The 23,241-nt window shown below is 37.3% G+C and overlaps 1 protein-coding gene across 1 annotated transcript in view; it reads right to left on the reverse strand.

Annotated features, from left to right (window-relative positions):
• Positions 1-311: 311 nt before the first annotated feature.
• MBTPS2 (membrane bound transcription factor peptidase, site 2) overlaps positions 312-23,241 on the reverse strand; it is a 51,959-nt gene continuing 29,029 nt past the window's right edge. Inside the window, exons 6-11 of the mRNA XM_037129379.2 lie at positions 19,809-19,927; positions 18,731-18,911; positions 11,458-11,552; positions 10,904-11,099; positions 8,905-8,980; positions 312-7,462 (exon numbers count right to left, since the gene is read on the reverse strand). Coding sequence (XP_036985274.1) covers positions 7,240-7,462; positions 8,905-8,980; positions 10,904-11,099; positions 11,458-11,552; positions 18,731-18,911; positions 19,809-19,927 — 890 coding nt within the window. The 3' untranslated portion in view covers positions 312-7,239. The remainder of the gene's footprint in view (positions 7,463-8,904; positions 8,981-10,903; positions 11,100-11,457; positions 11,553-18,730; positions 18,912-19,808; positions 19,928-23,241) is intronic.

Here is a 23,241-nt window from a genome sequence, read left to right on the forward strand (position 1 = left end):
GAAGACAATAATCACTGCCATGAAAAATGGGCAAAGGATGGGATAAACAAAAAGAAAACAATTGCCAATACATTAAAAAATGTCCAACCTTTTTTCCAATCAAAGAAATGCAAATTAAATGAGATGCCATTTTTGCATACTCAATTACCAGAAAAAAATGGGTACAAAGAAGCAATATGTATATAAAAAAACTTAACCATTTCAACATAGCAATTTTTCTTTTAGGATCATCAAGTATTTCTAGAATTATCCAAATATGTCATAGATATACAAAAATATTTAGTTATACAAATATTCCTTATAGCTTTGTTTACAGTATTGCAGAATTTGAAATAGGGTTTGTTTAAATTTGGCAAATTTAACACTGTAATGCCAGTCATTAAAATAATACTAGAATATTAATAACATTGAAAATGCTTATAATAATTGTCAAGTTTAAAAAGCAGCTACCAGTTTATCTACAATTTGCTTTAACATGCTTTCTAAAATAAAAGTTTTCCAGTAAGAATTGTTTTCCTGTAAAGGCCAAAACATCACATTATCTATAGCTTTCTGTTTCAGGTCTCTACTTCCCAAGCAGACTCCTGATTACCAACCTCTTTTTCCTAGGTATTTCCGAAACAGAAAAGGAATGCCCTGAACTGGAGAAGTTAACGTCCCATTGATCGCAAAGTGCTACCTCCCTCCCACTGTAGATTTCTGGTGATACACAAAGCCTAGGAAGAAAATTAGAAGCTATTAGAGATGGAAACAAAATGGTTGAAAGGGAAGAAAATAATGCTAGGAATAAAGTCTGAAAGGCAGGGATCTCTAAAAGAAGCTATGGTATGGACAAATATGTTTGGAAACCCTTCGTAAAACTGTGAGTCCTGGACAATGAAGAGTAGTATGAAGACGATTATTACTGCAGTGAGGTATGGGTGAAGGATGCTGATTTAAAAAAATCTACAAAAGAACACATTTAAAAAAGTTTAGTTTCTTTTCTAACAAAAAGAATGCAAATTAAAATAAACATGTTAAAAACCTTATTTTAAGGTATGGGAAGCCAAGAAGGCATACCAAAAGGAGGCCAGATCCAACACCAGTGTAGACTGACATGTCAGGGCAAATTTGTCATCATTCTGCATTGTGAAAATAAGTCACTTAAGTATATAATAACTGGAGCACTCCAGGTACCATATGAACTTGATTACTCTACACAGAAAAATAAATCTGAAAATAAGTGACTTCAGTTCTTAATAACTAGAGCATTCCAGGCACCATATGAAGAACTTGCTTACGCTACACACACAAAAAAAATAAACTTGAATTTTCTGTCTCCCACCATTTACAGGGTGGGCAAAAAGTTGGTTTCTAGTTGCAAGTATGCATGACAGCTTATTCTTACATTATTAGTTATTGTATTATTTTACATACAAACAAATATAAACCTACTCTTGCCCCACCTGTAGTCTATAATTAAAGATTTAATTGTGAAGGTACAATTCTAAAGCAAATAGAAACAAAGCATATACTAGTATTATGATTTGGGGACAGGGTAGGACTTTTTTACTAAGACCCACAAAACACAAAGAATCAAGAAATAAACGGATTGGACTACATCAAACTAAATATCCTTATTCAACAAAGGACCTCCCTCATAAATACAATTTGTAGATGGGAGATGGACTTGGAAAACTTACTTGCAACATGTAAAATGGACAAGAGGTAGATATTTAGAACAAGGGTTGTTCTGTAAACAGTTAATTAGTAAATATTTTAGGCTTTGTGGAATGTATGTTCTCTGTCACAACTGCTCGCTCTGCCACTGTAGAATGAAAGCAGTCACAGACGGCACATAGATCAGGGGTGTCAAACTCATTTTCACTGGGGGCCATGTCAGCTCGCGGTTGCCTTCAAAGGGCCGGATGTAACTTTAGGACTGTATACATGTAATTGCTCCTTAACAGTGAAGGGAGAGCTCAGGGCTGCTGCCGAACAGAAACAAAGTGCCAGGTGGATAAAACAAGGTGGAGGGCCGGATTTGGCCCACGGGCCTTGTGTTTGCCATCTGTAACATAGATGAATGGATGTGACTGTGTTCTAATAAAACCGTATTTACAAAAATAGGTGGACAGCAGGATTTGGCCTGCAGACTGTAATCTGTCAACCCCTAATGTAGAATATACAAGAAATTCCTGTGAATCAATAAGAACAATTTAGAACACTCAATGGAAAACCAGGGCAAAGATATCAATGAGCAATTGGCAGGATAAAAAACCCAAATGGCTAAACAAGTATATAGATGTGCAACTTGATTAATATTCTGAGAAATGCAAATTAAAAGGAAAGTCCCTTGTTTGCCAAATGGATCTGTCAGGACGTGAAAGTCAGATAACTTAGGTGGAGGTAAGGGTGTAGGAAAACATGGCACCCTCATGCCTTACAGAGCCATTCTGGAGAGCAATCTGGAAGTGCTAAGTGAAATGAGGTATGTCATCCTTACTCCAAACATAGGAGAGCTCGTTGATAAAGGGCAGCAGGCAACCTTATAGCAAAACACAATACTTTTTTTGTATTTTGTAATTGGAGACAAGCTCCATTAGCCTAATTTTTCTCATTTCAATAATAAAAACACCATCATAGACTGTCACTCGTTTATAAACCAAATGTTATACTCTACTTTCTACCAATGTGTTTTAGACATGAAGACAATCTTAATCCCTTAGTATTTAATGCTTTTACAGTTTAGAGTTTGATATCTTTAAGAGACCTGGCTTTAAGGAGTCCGATTAATGGTATGCAAAATTCACATGAAATAAAGTGAGACTTCAATTTTATAGGATGGATAGCCAATTATAGGGCTGTACTCTTAGATCCTTCTGGGTTTTTCCTCCTCTACAGTATCAGAAACCCTGATAAGCAGGGACAATTATTGACTACCCATCAATCTTTAGCTAAATAAAATTAAGGTATAACTGTTTTTCTGTCTGTTTAATGGGAAATTAAATTACACAAACAATATAATTTGCTTGGCAATTAGAATTGCAACTTCCTTCAGCCATTTCTTTCTGCCTCCACACTGAGTAAAATTTGATGTAGCATTAAGTTCTGAAATAAAGGCATTCTTTTTAGAATTAATTTGCTATGGTCTGATAAAGTATACAATGGATTATTCAAATTTATGTGGCCTAAACACAGTAAGAGTAGTTTGCAAATGCAAGGATTAAAAAGGCTTATTGTCTCAAAGACAGTATAATCACATATTTTACCTTAAAGGTAAATTTGTTATTCCACTCTACTCCAATCCTTAAAACCACTTTAGAGTCGAAATAGCTGTGACATCACGGAAACGTTTTTTCTTCCCCATCTCTTATCACATATTCATTTAAAGCTTTGATTATATGAAAGCATATGTATTCTGCTGCTTGATGAGCCATTAAAGGAAAAGTGGTTTACATGGAATTGCACACTTTAAGCAGGCAAGCAAACATTGTGGTGTTTAATTATATCTCAATAAAGCTGATAAAAAAAAAGGTGATTTAGTCACCTAGTCTTGCGGCTCTTAAACGTAGTGCAATGGGAAGAAAGGCAAGGAAGAGGAGTGCAGTGAAGGTAGCCAACCAGGAACTGAGCTACATTTCCAGCCTATTTTATCTGTCCCTTAGTAACCTAGAAAGAGAATGTGGGCATGTGTGCACAAGTGCTTATGGGAGACAGGTATATGTCTTCCTTCCTTATGTGAACAAGGAAGGAAGGACTAGGGCAAAAGGTCAAGAAGAACCAAATGTTACCATTGAAACACTTTCCTTTCACCAATTCCTATAAATAGACTTACTTAAAGATTTCTGGCCCTGGCTGGTTTGCTCAGTGGATCGAGTGCTGGCCTTCAAACCAAAGGGTCATCAGTTTGATTTCCGGTCCAGGCACATGCCTGGGTTCCAGGCCAGGTCCCAGCAGGGGACACACAAGAGGCAACCATACATTGATGTTTCTCTCCCTCTCTTTCTCCCTCCCTTCCCCCCTCTCTAAAAATAAATAAATAAAACCTAAAAGACTTCTGTCAGATACTAATAAAAGGAAATGATAGGCCCTTCCCTTCATCCGCAAACATGTCATTTTGAAAACAGGAGCAAGAACACAGGATTTCTATTTAAGACTTCTTTCCACAGCCTGCAACAACTCTGACATATGCACTGCTTGCGTGGAAACTGAAGGCTGTTTTTATCTTTTTTAAAAAATGTTTATTTATTTATCTTTAGAGGGGAAGGGAAGGAGAGAGGGAGAGAAATCCCAATGTATGGTTGCCTCTCGTGCGTCCCCTGCTGGGGACTGGCCTGCAACCCAGGCATGTGCCCTGACTGGGAATCAAACTGTGATCCTTTGGTTCGCAGGCCCGCACTCAATACACTGAGCTACACCAGCCAGGTGAAGGCTGTTTTTAGAATCAAGAATTTAAAAACAACTAAGATCATGCTTTATGTAAAGGGAATAATTCTGACAGAGAATACAACTATTTTTTTTAAAGACAACATATAGATGATGATAAAACATAGGATGCTGGTACTCATTTATTTTTTTTATTGCTATACATCAAATGCCAGCAACTCTGGTATTTTCAAGTTAAACCTTAAGAATGAATTACAGAACAGTCAAAAGATTTAGAGAAAAAAAATCTCTGTGCACCATTAGTACATGGACATTCAATAAATACCATAGGACAAACCGATGACTGGGAGCCACATACCCATGACGCACATGTTTACAACATACGGTTAGAACAGACAATGACCTACAAGAGTGATTATCAAAAGGTCGAGTTCAACTATATGTCTTTCAAAACTGAGATGCTGAAGAGAATATATACATTCTTTATAGACTGTAGGTGACTTTTAAAAATCCTCAAAAATGTAAACAATGCAGAGCAGGAACACTGAGAACAAAATTTTGTTGAACAAAGTGACAACACAGAAAGAATGCCTTCTTCAAATTCTCAAGATAATTCTTTTCTTTTCCCATTTTTCTCATTGCTCAACAGAAACCAAAATGGGTTCTTTTCCTAGAGATGATAATATACCAGGGACACACAGACCTTCTGAGTTATTTTTTTTATGTTAACATATATTTATAGTAAATACTTAATCGTTTTTATAGCTTAAATAGATACATGCTTTCCTAATCCATAAATAACACTAATCATCATCCATTCAACCACATTTATTAAGCATTTCTGATGTCTCATGCACTGTGTCAGGGATGCGAAGATGCGTATGACATGGTCCTTGCTCTAGAAGTGCCCACGATCAAGCTGAAGAGATAACGCATAACATTTCCTTCCTTTCTTACATGATGAGGACATTTCTACACAAATGGGGCTGATAGGCTCGATACCCTAATAGAATGGTTCCCAAAATCTTGACCCCATGGAGCTAAAAAAAGATGTTTGGGTTTTTTTATTTTCCACCCAGAAAATTAATGGGAAGGATTTTCTCTACTAAGTGTTTCTCAGTTTTTAAAAAACTGACCTGCACATATCCATTTTCATTAGTGAACTGCTCAGTTATGTAACTGAATTCATTATGCAAGTATTTCACGGTATTCCCCAAGTTCTACCTGAGCAGGTCTGAACACTATCCTGCTAATACGCTTTGATCCTGAATGACCAACCGTGTGCCTACAAATAGAACAAATGCTTTTCCTGCGATAAACCAATAATCTGTATGGTTTTAGTAGTGGTAATAACCGACCACCTCAGCATTAATTAATTAAAATCATATTCAAAACATAATTTGTTTCAGAAGGCAGGCAAATGTGTAATACAATCTAAAAAGAGTTTATTAATTACAAATGATTAAAAAGTTTTAGTGCCTAAACAGCAACTCAGTGATCTGCAAAAGGTGAACCCCATGGAAGGCTTCACTTAGTGAAGAAGTTGGCTGCATGACTGTTGGTGTTCTTGAATGTATGAGAGAAGCACACACTTGTCATCCAAGAAAAGCATGCCCCATACACTTCTAAGACTACAGGGGCCTGCTGACTTTCCAAATCTCCTAGGCTGCATCTCCCTGGGACTTATATATGGAGTTTTTCAGGCACAAAAGTTGGTTCCCAGGCTCTGGCCAATTCATGTTTTATGCTCACATATAGCCATTCTCATTGTACTACCAAGTCTTCTGTGGACCCACTGAGGTAGCTTAGGAGAAAGGTGGAAAGCCAGGAGTAGATGTTTTATTACCCAACACAGAGTAACATGGGGAGCTGCTGGTGAGAACAGAGCATGGCTGAGCTTAAGGTAGTTGCTTCTTGAAGACAGGAACCCTGGAGCTGGGACTCAGATAGCCCCAGCAGCACGAGAAAATATCTACCCTGGAAGGGTTCCAAGCTTCAAAGCTCCGTAGACAATGGTAACCAGGATTGCAGAGGTCCTGGGATGCGTCTTGTGATCTGTTGGAAGACCTAGCTCAGTTCCGAGGTTAAACCCTAACTGCCTCAGCCCACATGCTGCGAGTAGGAGACACTTCCTGCAGCTCATTGTAAATGTCAAGGCTAAGTGCTACTTCAAGGGAACGGGAAACACATTCTCAAAGAGGTAACTCTCGTGGGGCATAAAAATGTCTCAAGATATTGTGGGCTCTATTTCTGACTTTGTTCCCTTATTCGGTATCATTTGACAAAGATTTTCCCTTTCCTGTCAGAGATTCTGATAGAATTTTGTTACTTTAACTGTAATCGAACCTCAATTATCAAGAGTACAACACAACACGCTGTTAAGTTTTAGAATACTTTTCAAACAAGGCAAAGGGCAAGAGATATAGGCCAAGAAAATGCTCACCCTACCACTTGGCCAAGGTCTGGTCTCCTTCAAATCTGGATTAATGATGCTTTTTCAAGAAGTTTCCCCCAATTAATTCCACCACATTCCATTCTCCTTTAAATTATTGCGACATGATTTGTAGTCACACAATATGGTTTAATAAGAATCTGCACTTGTTTAGAAATTGTTCCACGAGCATCTGCAGTTGTAAGTTCACGAGCATTGCAAGTTCAGTCTTTAAAACTAAAATGCAGTCAAGAACTATACCTTGCATTTCTTCTGTTTATTTCCATCAGAGTTGGGATACTCTGGATATAGGAGGAGCTTACAGGTTGTTGGCTAAAATGTCATTTTAAGGGAATACTTTATATTTCATACCAAGTAAACCATATGGTTTTTGATATTGCATGTTGTAACTCGGAGATTCTGTCAGATGAGCACGAATATTACCGTGCTGTAACCATCCAGAGTCCCAGGGTCACGTTGGCAGCCAAAAGTACACTGCCACCCAGCAAGATGAAAAATCCTATCAGATCTTTCACATCATTGTCTCCAATCACTGAGGTCAGGGTAGCATCAAGGAAAGAGTTTAAAATCCACTGTCCATCCAAAGCAAAGCAGGGCACTGCATTGACAATAGCCAGAGCTCCTGAGAGAGAAATTAGGTACCTGGTTAAAATCAATTAAGGAGCCAACAGCGAGGTCTGAGTGGAAACCACACTTCCAGGAGTCAGAAGCTATCTCTGCCCACCAGTACAGGCCATTCCTTCTTAGATATCTACTATTTAAAACAAATGACATAATATTTCAAAGTTCAAAAACCCTGACCCCCCCCCCAAAAAAAAGGCCAACCATTTGTAAACTAAGGTAATCTGTAATGGACTCACAGACTCTTTTTAATTCTAAAAAAAAAAAAAAAAAAAAAAAGGTTTAATTTATTTATTTTTAGAGAGAGGGGAAGGAAGGGAGGAAGAGAAGGAGAGAAACATCAATGTGTGGTTGCCTCTCACACGCCCCCAACCAGGGACCTGGCCCACAACCCAGGCATGTGCCCTGACTGGGAATCAAACCGGTGACCCTTTGGTTCATAGGCTGGCACTCAATCCACTGAACCACACCAGCCAGGGCAGTCCTTTTAAGTCTTTAATGATACAACAAAGAAAGGAATGTGGAAGGAATAAGAAATAAAAGAGCCCTGACCAGTATGGCTCAGTTGGTTCAGTGTTATCCCGCAAAGTGACAGGTCGTTGGTTCGATTCCTGTTCAGGGCACATGCCTGGGTTACAGGTTTGTTCAGTGCCTGGTCGGTGCATGTATGAGAAGCAACCGATTCATGGTTCTCTCCATCCCTTCCCCTCTATCTAAAAATGAATAAATAAAATATTTTTAAAAAGAAATAAGAGAGAATTATTTTTTGATCCTTATAAGCCATTTTGGCCCAATGACCTCTATTTTACTATCATCTATAACATTATAATGCAAATCTGAGACAAAGCTGCAATCTACAAGATACAACAATGACTGTACATATTTTTTGGTAACTGCTCAGTTGTTTTCCATATTTTTCTTTTTCTTTTTTTTGTAAATCACTGTGGAAATTTAAAAGATTTCTCCAAAATGTTCGGTTTATTCAAATTCTACATAATTACCAGTTTTTTTAAAAAAATTCATCTTATATATGCAAACATAATAATATACCAAAGAACGTGAGAGCTTTTGTCCTCTGAATTGTTATGTTAGTAGTGGAAACCAGTTTGTTCTCCCGTATGCATTCTTCCATTTGCTCAGTGCTTACGGGCTCAGAAGAGGCAGAATTCATCACCTCACTAGAAACTGGAGTTTTTATCCTTTATAATTGAATTCTTAATTTGTATTCTATGTTCCTTCCCTTCCATACCCCTAACCTTTCTCCTTCCCTGAGGAATCTTTTTCCTGTGACTTCCTCCTTCACGGGTACTATCTGATCTTTTTAAACTTTCAAGTCTGTCTTCTAGTTGTTAGTAATTCACTGATACTTGCAAGGTATACACAAGCTCTATTCAGGGTAAGACTGAATACAGCATCAAATTCAAAATAAAACTTTTTAAAAAGTTTCACACCAGAAAGGATACTTGACAAATGTCTCCACAACCACAGGCAGATCTATGCTTAGAAAGTTAAAACGTGGGATAAAACTGGTGATGCTCACTAAAAAAGAAAAGAAATAGTGCATATTATTCACAAACAATAGCATTATGAATTTTACCGTCCAGTCAAAAATTGGGCTAGCCAATTAAATTGGTTGAGAAAGTCCTCCTCAAATATACGTAGCAGGTTATATATGCCCTTCATATAAAAACAACCAATTATTCTAACAACATCTAATAAAAATAGTGAAACACAGAAATTCATGTCCTAGACTGTACTTATATTTCGAGGTAAGAATAAGATAAAATTGACTATACACCCAATACTAATAAAAAATACAGAGAGTGACTTAATAAATATAGTTTACATCAAGAGTCCTTAACCTTCCAAAGAGGTATAAACCTTAAAATCACATTCACTACAACTATTATGGCACTTAACCTTTCTGGTCTCATTTTTTTCTTCATTCCTAAAACAAGGATTAAGACTAGAAAAATTTTAAGGCCTCTTCCATTCTGTGGATTCCATAATCCTGTTTTGTTCAAAATATTAAAAAACATTCCTGTAATTAAGTAGAACCAACAGTATACTCTCTTGATTTACCCTAAAAGGGGGGGCCTTTTCTCATTTGTTTAGGATGTATTTAATATTTATCTTCTAGAGTCACTTAGTGTAAAACTCAACCAATACGCATGACCCAGGTTGTAACTCAGGATCTGACTATGAAGCAACGAGTCTTTTAAAAGAGTAACATAAAACCAACTGACAATAAATGTGCTTTGCTCATACAATGGAATTATTATTCAGCCATAAAAATGATGTACCAGAACAGGCTACAACACGAATGAACTTTGAAAACATTATGCTAAGTGAAAGAAGCTGGTCACAAAATATTCCATTTATGTGAAATGTGACAAACAGGCAAATTTACAGAAGCAGAGAGTAGACTAGTGGCTGCCAAAGGCTGGGGGTTGTTGTGGAGAAATGAGGAATGATTGCTTAATAGGAGGAATGGGGTTTCTTTCTGAGGTGAAAATATTTTGGAACTAGATTTTGGTGATGACTGCACAACTGTGAATATATTAAAAACTACTGAACTGTACACTTTAAAAGCATGAATTATGTGGTAGCTGAATTATATTTCAGTAAGTTATTTAAAGAACAGCCCTGGCTGATGTAGCTCAGTGGATTGAGCACTGGCCTGTGAAGCAAAGGGTCACTGGTTTGATTCCCAGTCAGGGCACATGCCTGGGTTGTGGGGTAGGTCCCCACTGGGGAGTGCATGGGAGGCAACCATATATTGATGCTTCTTTCTCCTTCCTTTCCTTCTCTGTAGAAATAAATAAATAAAATCTTTAAAAAATATTACACAAAATAAGTTAAGACTGTATGATCTTCGGCCATATGGAAAAGCTGTATATTTAGCCCAGTCGTGTTGCTACTTGTTCAAATACTTATGCTGACCTTGTTTTGAAATTATGTTTATATAAAATTCATGTGTCACACACAAATTACTTTATTGTCATATCCCTATGATTCCCAGTATTGTCTGGGGTATGCTGTTCTTGTCACTGATTTGGGAGCTTGGATGAACTTAATAAATTTTCACAGAATATCTGAGAGATCAGCTCTGTGATTTGGGCATAAATGGTGGAGAATGAAAAATATACTGCTCTTCAAAGGCAGACAGGGGATTCAACTCCATCTTGTTTTATAAATCCAGGTTATTTTTCTACTGCATAAATTTTATTTAATGCTTAAGAATAAATTAGGAATACCCAAAACTATTATACTATTGTGCATCAACTGTAACTGAAAAGTCAAAAAAATTAAAAATAAAAAAAAGTATGAGTTAACAGGGCTTTGAAAACCGATCAAATTTATAATCAATAAAACTAATGCAAGGATTTGTACCTAGCTTCTACCTCTGAGAATATATGACATCTTAATGATTTTCTGAGGGTCTACCACCAAAATACTCACCTGTGTAGTGCAGGTGCAATGGATGTCCTACGTATAACATATCAATTTGAGGTGGATGTTTTACTTTTATTAAGCGAGTATGAGTTTCCAAAGAAGGTATTATGCAGAAACTTGAACTGGAGCTTTTTTTGCAATCTTTATTGGTTCTACAAACTTGGGTGGCTTCAACTGCTTTCCGGGCAGGTAGGCATGTATGCTATGAATAAAATATTAGTTAGTCAACACTAAAAATGATTTATTAAAAGAAAAACACCAAGTTACGGTCCTTCAATATCTTTCAGGTCACCCAGCATATTAGGAAAGAACTTCATGTAAAAGAAATGCCATTTATGTGCACGTACTATAAATTACATTCAAGTCTTCTACTTTGTCCAAATAAGATATTACCACTATAAAATTTTTAAAATTCTCAGATGAAAAGTGACATGTGAAATGTAGAGATTTTAGTAAAATGATACAAAGCAAAAGGGAGAAGTTTTCATATATTCTATTTTAGCTCTATCTGCTTACTTATAATTATATCAGACAAGCAACACAGCTCAAGGACAACTTACCAAACGCTTATTAAAATTATTTCTGTAGGAGAAGCACACATCTGTGAGGCTTTGATTGTTACAGCATTCAGTTGAACCATCTAGCCGTTTGTATGCTGAAGAGAAATAGTTTATGAGAATCTGTTATATAAAAGTACACTGTAAGAAAATTTTGCCTTCCAGACAGAAACAGTAAGTAAAATACATATGAATTCAGAAACAACTGGATGACTCAGAGCTCAGCTTAATGGCTACTCACTGTAGTTTGATTTTACATCACAAAAAGATACCTGTTCAATTTGAAATCAAGAAGCAGCACTTACCCTCCGTTAGCCGTCTTCATATAAACTCACCCACTCATAAAGCTGGAGCTCCAGGGTCTCAGTGGGTTTTGCAATAATTCCAGCTGGTCAAGCACAAGTATTTAATGAGCCACTATTAGCTGCCCTAATGACATTGATCCAATATCACTACTGAACTCCTGTGCTGTGGTGTTAGCAAACAGAGTAGGCCAAAGGATACCCGAGAGCATCTCATTCCTAAGGAAATACTTATCACATCAAACACCTATCTCAACTCCAGTCTTACCTTGGGGCTTTCCTCCCCAAACCAGGGCAGCCCAATTTGACCCCAAAGATGTGAACACATTTGCTTGCACACCAATAATCCAGTTGCCATTTTTGGAAGACAACAGAAACAACTATTTATTCTCAGTATTAATTTATTTTTTTAAAGTTCTCTGGCAGACTGCTTCACTGATACCTGGGGCTGAATAAGGAAGCTAAATCACTAAATGTAGATGGCACGAAAAATGATTTCCATGTCTTTAGTTTGCAAGACTTCCTGCATTTAGCACATCAAACTTGTAAAGCATAAATTGATGTGTGGAAAGGACCAGTTAAATTTAGAATCTTATATTCATACTACCATACTCAGATGTGCTGAGGAAGACAGGCTCAAGAACAAAGTTCGCACAGTATTACAAAGAAGTACATTTTCCAGTTAAAAAAAAAAAAGTACCTCTCTATTATAAGAGTGTCTTTAGAAACACTAGCATGAAAATGTTAGTTGATATGCAATGTGATTTTATAAGCACTTTTTGTTTGTTTATAAACAGTTAAAAAAAAAACTAGGTTATTTAAAGAAGACACCTTGTATTGGCTACATTGGATGTTGCCTCATCACCACTGCTCTTTCTCCTTGGCCAACATAAAATGGAGAACAAAACAAGTAAAACTAACCAATGCATCGATTTCTCTTGGGCAATAGCTGGCTGTACGGGTAGTTTTGTTTTCTTAGCGTAACTCAATAGATACTTCAATCTTGGGTGACAAATCATTTTAAAAATGCGAAAGCAAACTGGAATACCTAATGTCACTGACCAACCTGCGCCCGCAGTCACTCATCAGCTGAACAATAAAGCATAAGGTAAAAAGCTGTTCAGAATTTTATTTTATTTTATTCCAAGATTTTATTTATTTTTAGAGAAGGGAAGGAGAAAGAAACATCAATGTGTGGTTGGCTGCCTCTTGCGCACCTCCAACTGGGGATCTGGCCTGCAATCCAGACATGTGCCCTGACTGGGAATTGAACTGGTGACCCTTTGGTTCACAGGCCGGCACTCAATCCAATGAGCCATACCAGCCAGGGCTGTTTTGGAATTTTTAAAAAAATCAATCCAGGCTAAACCCCTCGGTGTTCTCTTTGGTCAGTTGCCAAGCCCCACCAATATATACCTCCTCATCATTTTTCTCCTTATCTGTTCCCACTTGAGTACAGACTCTAATTCCTTCTCACCTGAACCATCTGAAAAAAAGCCCTAATGAGTCTTGTACCACCAAGCTGGCACATGCAAACCTGTCCTATAAACTGAATGCTTGAAATTAACCAGCCAATGCAGAACCGTAAGAACACAACTCCTCTAATTTAACATTTCCAAAGACTGCACTGCTCCCAAATAAAGTCTAAATTTCATAGCCTAAAACTTAAAGACTTTCATTTTTTATCATCTTACCTCATACTATTCTCTTACCAAAACAAATTACTAGCAGGTCTTTGAATATCTTCTAGTTATGGTGCCAAGGTTCATTCCTATCTTGGCCTCCTGAAATTAAACTCACTGTTAGGACCAACTCAAAGGGCTGCTGATATGAATTTTGCCCTCATCTCCTCAGTCAAGACTGACTGTCATTGCTCCCACCACTCCCATTGTTTCTAGTCATTACTTTACATCTAACCTTGTACTATATAATAACGTAGCCATGGTCTGTTTCTTTGACTAGAAGCTCCTTGAAGGTTTCTCAGAATCTTATATAGAATAGATAATTCGATATGCATTGAACACTTACACGATGTTCTGTTATTACTTGCCTTTGTATTAGTAATTATTTTTTAAAAATTACATCATGCTGGTATGCCTGAGTTCGTTGAGTGTTGTCCTGCAAACGAAAAGATCTCCTGTTCCATTCCTGGTCAGGGTGCATACATAAGGCAACCAATCGATGTTTCTAACGTTGATGTCTCCCTCCCTCTTTCTCTCCCCCTACTCCTCTAAACAAACAAACAAACAAAATTATACCTGATGCTTGATTACTAAATTTTCTTAGAGGATTGTATACAATGTAGAATGAAAGTTAAGAATTTGCTATTACTGTTAATACAGCATGTGGTAACACAAATGCTTAAAAGGGTCAAAAAATACCAACAAAATAAATGAAGTGGATAGTGCGGAAAAGCAGAAAGTAGTAGAGGCTGTAATGAATTAGAAAACATATACCCTATTCTAAGGAGTTAGCATCCAGGCCACTGAACTTGGGGCCCAGATTCGACAGTTCATCCATTTTATTTCAAGAGAAATCAGAAAGCTGAACCTTCATCTGAACCCTCTTGAATTTTAAATATTAGCAGCCACTTAAAATTTTTAAAAATACAGTGCAAGCCAAACCAAGTACATTTGCCAAGGCTGGATTCGGCCTCTAGGCTTCCACCAATTTTCTCCCTCTGGGTAATGGCTTCTTCCTACGGTGATTTTTTCCAACCCAAACATAAAGCCATGGTTATGAATGTCCTGACAAGATTAAGTATCTAATGACACACAGAATTTTCCAAAAAAGAAAAAAAAGAAAGAAAAGTTAAATACCTTGTTATTGTGTGACAAGTAAACTTGATATTTCTGTTTATCGATTTAAGAAAAGTCAGGTGTAAAAATATTTTATTTTAGAACTCTATTGGGTCACATTAGAAAGTATGAAATAATAAAATATTTCTCTTAGAGAAGAGCACATTGTGGGTTGTATACCAACCTTCTGCCAACTGAAAAGTTTTGGAAGATGGTAAGTGGCTCTAGAGAAGAGGAAAAATTTACAAATATTTCAATCTTAAAAAAAGAAAAGTCAGGTTAGCCCACTTAATCCACAAAGGAGGCAATTGGGCACTGCCTCCTGATGTGATGTGATGGGAAGTACTGAGTGCTACCCAGGTGTATTTTTGCCACCCCCCTCAAATGGATCCTGAGTATAATAAAGCCTGTAGACCTAATCACTTTATAAGAAATTTGGAGGACATCTGAACATATTAATGACATCACAAGGATAAGATATAATTAGACAAATCCAGAATATGGGAAATCCAACAAAACAGATGATTCAGTTTTCTTCAACAAATAGACGGTATCTCAAAAAAAAAAAAAAAAAAAAAAAAAAAAGCAAGCCAAGGAGCATTGTTACAAGTTAAAAGACATACCATCCAACTGAAATAAGCAAAGGGGGAAAACAAAACAGGAAAACCCAACGGGAATATTAGGAATTATTGTTAATTATGTTAGGTTTGATAACAGTACTGTGGTCATGTTTAAAAGGTCACCATCTCCCTGGCTGGTGTAGCTCAGTGGACTGAGCACAGGCCTGTGAAACAAAAGACCGCAGTTGGATTCCCAGTCAGGGCACATCCCTGGGTTGCAGGCCAGTTCCCAGCAGGGGACACACGAGAGGCAACCATACAGTGATATTTCTCTCCATCTCTCCTTCCCTTCTAAAGATAAATAAATAAAATCTAAAAAAATTATAAATAAAAGTAAATAAAATCTCTAAAATAAATAAATAAATAAATAAATAAATAAATAAATAAATACAAGGTTACCATCTGTTAAAGACATGCTGAAGTTTATGGATGAAATGACAGGATACCTAGGATGTAGTTTAAATACTCCCCTGCAAAGTGAGGTGCTTGGATGAAAAAAATTGGCAAGAGGTTGATAATTGCTGAAGTTGGAAGAAGGATGCATGAGTTCATTTATACTACTCTATTGATGTTTATGTAAATTTCAAAATTTTTTATAATACAAAGTTCTATTATATATGCAAAATTACATTGGAAAAAGCTTTAAAAAATCAGTTCTTACTTTATCATTGTTGCACACAACACTTTGATAAGGTTATTTTTGATTGTTAATCATACTTCCTAACCCCAGTAAATGTGGACAAGTATCCAGGGTATTTCTTGACTTAAAGATATAGTTTAATGAGCATAATTTGTGTTTTCCAACACTTCCAACAATTTGGTATCCCATAATTTTATATAAAGAGTTGGGAGACTGATTTTTCAGAGCTGAGATTTCAAATCTGGCAGCTTCTGAGAATAAACTTGCTTCACCCTGCCACCTGCTACCTGGAACAACAGACCCGACTTGAGGGGCTACTCTTGGAAGACAAGATTAATTCCACTGAATGTCTGCCACATAAAATAACAACCCCAAATAGCTTTGGACACGCCATCATCCATATAGCACAGGGACAGTTAATTACTGGAATTTAATTGGTTATGATTGAGCTTAAAATCTGACTTTACTCAATTTTTAAAAAAGTATTTAGAAAGTATCAAAGTGTAAACAAATTGATGGCAAAGAACATACATGTACCTATCTTAGGGGAGCGTAGTCCTAAGGGTGCTTATGTCCAAGGGTGATATTAAAAATGTTTAATAACCAGAATGGCACCGATGGTAGCACAATCTGTATCAGCTCTGACTCAACCCTGCCTACTTCGTTCTTTGGTTTTTAAGTCAAGTTAATCCCACTCTTCTTACAGCAGAGGTTCAACCTCTGCAAAGGCAGAGGGTGTACAATGAGTCTCTAAAAGAACTAACTAGAAGCAGAATTGGAACCACTACCAGTTAGGGCTCTGTAGCAAAGCTACAAAGCTTCCTTGGCCCCTGATGTCTGGACCCAGAAAAGCTCATCTAGTCCTCTTGCCCCAGGTGGCAGATATAACCAGAATCTTTCTATGCATTAACAGAACAGCCAGGAAAAGCCTTGTGGAACTTTCCATGCCCACATTTTCCATGGGAGATATCAAGTCTTAATTAAATATGGGCTCAAACATAGATTTTGAATCTTAAAGATCTTCACATGGACTCTGACTTAATATTAACATAACTAATTTCACCCATGATAAACAAACAAGTATCCCTTGAACAATAACAACTGATTTGACAAATATCAACACACACCTAAGACTATGGCACAAGTGTTATCTTACGCAGGCACGTGTCAAAGTACCACTGCTTTCGCCACGGCAAACCTCTTGCAATGAGAGAAGTTTTAACAGAAACAAAATCCAGGAGTGGCCATGAAGGTAACTTCCAGAGGTATGGGGCTTTTGTTTTTAAATCTGCTCCAAGTTACAGACCAATCACATTATTAGTACATCAATTGTGACCTTCGGATCAGAGGAACATCAATACTGCCACATGGCCACTTTCCATAACTTGTGGGCAGTTCAAAAACCATGCTTTGGATGATGCTTTCACTAATAAAACTCAGGAGCCAAAAATAATCCAGCAATTTGATTTTCCTCAACTCTATTTTTGACTCCAAGGAAACCATTTAGATTTCATCAATAAAAGGTTGAAGGTGATGATGGAATGCCACTGAAAATAGTTGACAAAGGGATCGTGAATTACATGTGTACCTAAAGAAATTTAATAAAAAATCTGTACAGTATGTTGGCTTAAAAAACACACAGACGAGATACCACAAGCTTATTAGTACATTCACCTTTCTGAATAACCACCACTGAAACTCAGCAACATCCACATGATTTAGCTCCTTGACACTGTGTCCAGAAGGCCAGGCAGGAGAGGCAACTTGCACCTGCATTTTCAGTTTTTTTTTCATTCACCTGGCACATAATAAAGTGGTGCAACAATTCAAGGTCTCTGCTTCCACTGTGCTCACCGACTCTTTTTCCTCCACAGAAAAGCATCAATGAGAGATATAGCCTCCTACCTGCTGCAAATACAGGGGAAGGCAAAAGGAGGTTTACGGTTGTTCCCATGGAAAATAATATAATAGATAATAATAAAAGAATAAACTGCTTTGCACGTACTTACAACTGTAAGCCTATCTTTGCCCACCTCTGTATTCTGTTCAGCAGTACAGTCCACTTCAGGGGTCTGGACCTCTGCCGTAACACAGAATTCATTTTTAGAGAGCCCTTCCCAAACAGGAGCCAGATTCTTATAATGACCATACCACGGGGCATAAAACTTGGTGAAGGTTATTCCTTCTGCAATGATGTCATCTAAGTTATTTTCTGTGAGTGCCAACACAGTGCCCTTGTTGGCCTCAGGTTCGGAAGCCAGCACCATGGTCTCTGGGGCACCACTGACCGAATTCAGGCCAGGACAGCACTGGGAGGAAGCATGGTGGGCAGGGGTGCGGGGCGTGGAGGCATGGCTGGCGCACCCCCCTGCCCAGAGGCCAGGCTGGAGCATTCTCACAGTGCAGCAGGTCTCCATGGTACCCACCCCCTGCCCTGCAGAGTGCACAAGTTTTTTTAAAATGCATAAGTAATTAGATCTAGTTCTGAAACTCAAATATGATGTTATAAAATTAGGAGTTCCACAATAATGTATAATAAAGGTAACATACATACTAGTACCCAATGTACCAGGAATGTTTACTGGTTCGGGCCTATTGTTACTTTTCTGAATTTACTTTTAAAAAAGATTTTATCTATTTATTTTTAGAGAAAGGGGAAGGGAGGGAGAAAGAAAGGGAGAGAAACATCAACGTGTGGCTGCCCCTCGAGTGCGTCCGGACTGGGAATTGAACTGGTGACTCCCTGATTTGTAGGCCAGTGCTCAATCTGCTGAGCCACACCAGCCAGGGTCACTTTTCTTATTTGTTTTAAAGAAATTAGAATAAAATAAATCTATATGTATAATCTAAGATTGCTGAATGGCAAAGTTCACCAAATTGCTCCTTGAAGTATTATACTGAGGGAAATAAACATACCTCTAACTGGGAAGCTTAACTGCTGTAAAGTTGATGCACTTATGCAGTAACCAATTTGGGGTTCATAGGCAATGGTATCTAGACATTCATTCCAATCTTGAACGTTAGTAACAGGACAATCCTGTAGATGAGTAACAAGGTCTCCCACAAAAAGGCCTCTGGGTCCAACTGCAGGTGAATCCTTGGAAAGAGGGCAAAAACAAATCAGATAATGTGTGTAAACAAGCTATGATTAATTTCAGCAAATAATTAAAGACACTGAATTGATTAAGTAGATTATTTTGAGTAATACAGAAAACAATCCAGCTTTGAATCCAAGATATATAATCTCAGAAAATTAAAAAACCCCAATAATTAGTTACTTTTACTATTTCTCCAAGATTAAAAATTTTTTTGCCACTGAGAAAACAAAAACTCACTTGCCAGCTGTTAAGACTGAGATGATAGCTTTTTAAAATAAACTGCTACTAAATTTTTTGTGAAAGTAGTTATCAGAAGGCCTATTTTTCTATATCCTCAGTGGATAAAACTGTAAGGCAAGTCCTTATCTAGATACAGTCCCAAATATGCAGGCGATACTGTCAGCACAATGAATATGCGAGCTACTTGCTCACAAAGGTAATTTTTCTCTCCCCCAAGTCTGAATAGAAAACTTGATGCCATCTCAGTAGTTACTGACTAAGGGAGTGAAATACAGAGTTGAAGACGTAAGTGCCCGTGAAATGTTCTGGCTGGCTAGCCTAGGCTTCTTCTTTCTTACTTCTTATGAGAAAAGATATTGACTCAAAAGCAGAGTTATAAAAATAAACAGTAAAAGTAAATGATGCATATTATCAACAAACTACAAGTAGAAAATCTTGATACTATTTTTATAACTAAGAACAGAAACAATTTTTAGCCTTTTTAAAAAGACAGTGTGTTTCACCAAACAATTTGATTTGAAAGGGCTGCCAGTAATTCCTTCAGGAGAAACTGAGCATTTTGTCTATGAGAACTTGAACAGAAGTCCCTGACATAAAATGCTAAGTGCTACAACACAAAATCTGATAAAAGAATGCCTAAGTAATCCATCATTTACCTCAGCAACTTCAGTGATAAGCACCCCAACTCCAGTGTAGTAAAAGGGGAGGAGAATCACAGGGAGGAGGACAAGCGCTAAAATACCCAGGAGTGCAAGGACAAAATTATGCCAGATACCTGTAAAGAGGAAAAAAAAGGAATAAGCTCAACCAGGGGCTGGAATGACATAGGTATTTGGATCTCATAACATCTGGACATTCTTACAAATTAGGAAAGTAACCAAAAGAAGCTGTGAGGCACATAGAACTACTTATTAGTACAACAGACAGATGTTCAATTAGAGGCCTCTTTCATTTCAGTATTAAAATGTAAAACAAGCATGTTAATACCACATGGTAATATAACACTAACAAAATCTATATTATATTCTATAAACCTGATATGTGTCTATATCACAAATAGAATTAATATCTTCTGTTTACTATATCTTCTTTTCAGAAAATGTATAAATAATATAAACATACTTGTGATCGGTGAAAGGAATATCAGAGCTATTCAAATAAAAGCTAGGATGAAATAAACATTCTTGCTGAACTGGAGTATGGAAATCCAAATGGTATTTGAAAAAAGAAATTGTTTTAAGAATTGTTATGGAGAATACTACTGGTGGGCTGAATAGAGTATGTATCTAACATCATGTCACAGACCATAACTACCTCCATCATATATAGAGTGGTGTGTTGGTGCCTGCTTCTACCCGCAGGCCATAGCCAACCGTGTGCACCCCTTCCCAGTTCTTCTTTCAGGGACTCCAAGCTTGCACCTTGAAATTGGCCATGGTGGACCACACATTTACAAGACAGAAACCAGCAAATGCTACATATCAGAGCTCCCTGCCCTCCCCCTTCAGAGTCATGGGTTAAAACATACACCAGCACACTACTATATAACCTATCCCTTTATACCTATCCTTCCCTTCTTCTACTAGTTTTTGCCATGGGGAAGGGTGAGGGCACTGCTAATACTATGAGCAGTGCACTTCTTAGTTGTGCAAGTCTGTCCCTTACATTACAGGACATTTAGCATTCCTGGCTCCATCCACTAAATATCATTAGTGCTCTTCTGTCAGACAACCAAAGAATGGCTCCCACTCCACACATTCCATACATTCCCAAGAATGTTTGGGTTGAGAGCATCAGTGGTTGAAAACCAATGTTCTATAGTGAGAGCAATGCAACCTAAAGACATTTCCCAGACTCTCAGGAAGCTCAGTATGGTCACATGACTGTTTTGAACAAAAGGATGCTAGTGGAAGATATGGGAATATTCCCATCCTACTGGCTGGACTGAGGGAGCTGAACCTGAGTCCACAACATAAAAGCTGCATGTTGGGAATAGCAGAGCTAACTAGACAGAAAAGGCCAGAGTCCCCCAAATCATAGAATTATCATATAGCACTGAGCTACTTACAGTTATAAGAGTTTAAGTCTGTTATTTTTAGCTATTACAATAGCCAGATACTTAGCTAATAGACGTTCCACATACCATATTCACATTGTAAGGATGTAACCCTTCCCCTTTTTGGGTGTTTTAAGTTGTTAAATTCCAAAAATATCCAGACTAAATCTAGTCCAGGACATATAGGTAAAAAACACCAAATGTATAAAACCATCAGAAACTATATTTTGTTTTTTCATTTATCTATTTTGGCTTTTTCCCTTTTTTGCACACTCATCCCATTTATTATATCTACTACAGAGTAACCCATTTTTAAAAAACATAGACTTAAAATTCATTTCCCTACCAATGATCATTTAGGTGGTGTTAACTTTGTTGTAGCATACATACAATGCTGCAACAAATAGCTTTCTTCATATTCTTATGCATCTGTAAGGGTATGGAAAATTACATAGAAAAGGAATTGGTGTATCAAAAAAGATTTGTATAAAATTGACCTCCAATGAGTTTGTATTAAATTATATTCTTACAATTGGCACATTTTCCCACCTTCTTTCTAAACCAACACTGGATGAATGCTACCATAATTTCACAGTTTGACATCTGCTAGATGAAAAATAAAATGTCTTAAGTTCTATTTATTTAATTATGAGTGAACGTGTACAATTTTCATGTTTATTTCTATTAAAAGGCTATTTCTATTTCCTAGAGAACTATCTCTATCCCTTCCCTGTTTACATTTTTGACGGTTGTTTTTTGTTTTACTGATTTGCAGATATTGTTGTCTGCAATATACACATTGAGGAATTTGGTCTTTTGTAAGAATTATTTAGTCATTTCCTCCAGTGTGCAGTTTGTGCCCTGACTGGTGCAGTTTGGCTTGGTTTATGGTCTTGTCTATTCACACATTTTAAATTTTGGTATGTTCAAAGTGTTCCTTTGTATCAAGTCCTTTCCAGTTCAAGACTATAGAAGATAACCTGTTTTCTGGTACTGCTTTCATAGCTTCATTTAAAAAACAAAATTAAAACGAAACACATATGAAAACTCCACACTAATTCTTTGGCACACTGGAATTTACGCTAATGACACTAATTTTTGTGTTTTTTAAAAATTGTTATTTAGTTATTTTTCAAGTAGTTTTTTGTCTATTTCTCCCATCCCAGCCCCCCCATGCTCCCCACCTCCCTCCCATTTCCACCCCCCTTAGTTCTCGTCCCTGTGTCCTTCCTATTCGTTCCTCCAAATTAATGACACTAATTTTTGAATACAGGTATAACCCTGCCACTCCCCACCTTCCTCACCAAGTTGCTTGGCCCCAACACAAATACACAAGATAATTCATCCTCACTGATTAGATTTGTCACCATTACCATGTCCTAAATTCAGCTCCCTCCATCCCCACCAGGATGAAACAGTCCACTAGGACTGCCTAGATGCTTGCATCCTAATTCTCCCATCCAAACAACAGTCAGGGTAGCACAGAGCAGCAGTGATTCCTTCACTTCCTGGGCAAACTCCTATGTCTTGACAGGGACACACACAGCTGGTACCGGACCTACCAGACCATACCTGCAGATCCCCGATTTCCCCATGATGGCTAAGAAGCAACCAGGGTGGTTGAAAACAGGCATTTCCTTTATTTAAACAACTTCTATACATTAATGTTTATAAGTACATCAAAGAAATTCACTACAACTTCTACATTCCTCACAGCAGGGTTTCTTTCATCGGCATTTTGGGGCAGATAAATTCCTTGTTGTGGAGGACTGACTCATGCGTTGCAGGATGTTAAGGAACATCTTTGGCTTCTACTCCCCAGATGCCAGTGGCAACCTCCCCCTTTTTCTCTATTTTGTAGCTACAGTATTTATATAGGCAAATTAATTTTATTATTTCTTTAGAATAGGTATTCTATATTTGCCTTTTCTACTATATAAGGTGTACAAATCAAGTGCTAAAAAGAAAGTCAGTATATAAACAATACAACTACAACTGAGCACCACTCTAAATAAAAGGGTAAAGAAATTACA

Source organism: Artibeus jamaicensis, unplaced genomic scaffold, assembly GCF_021234435.1.
Source record: "Artibeus jamaicensis isolate MK-2021 breed Jamaican fruit bat unplaced genomic scaffold, CSHL_Jam_final scaffold_1283, whole genome shotgun sequence".
Lineage (NCBI taxonomy): Eukaryota > Metazoa > Chordata > Mammalia > Chiroptera > Phyllostomidae > Artibeus > Artibeus jamaicensis.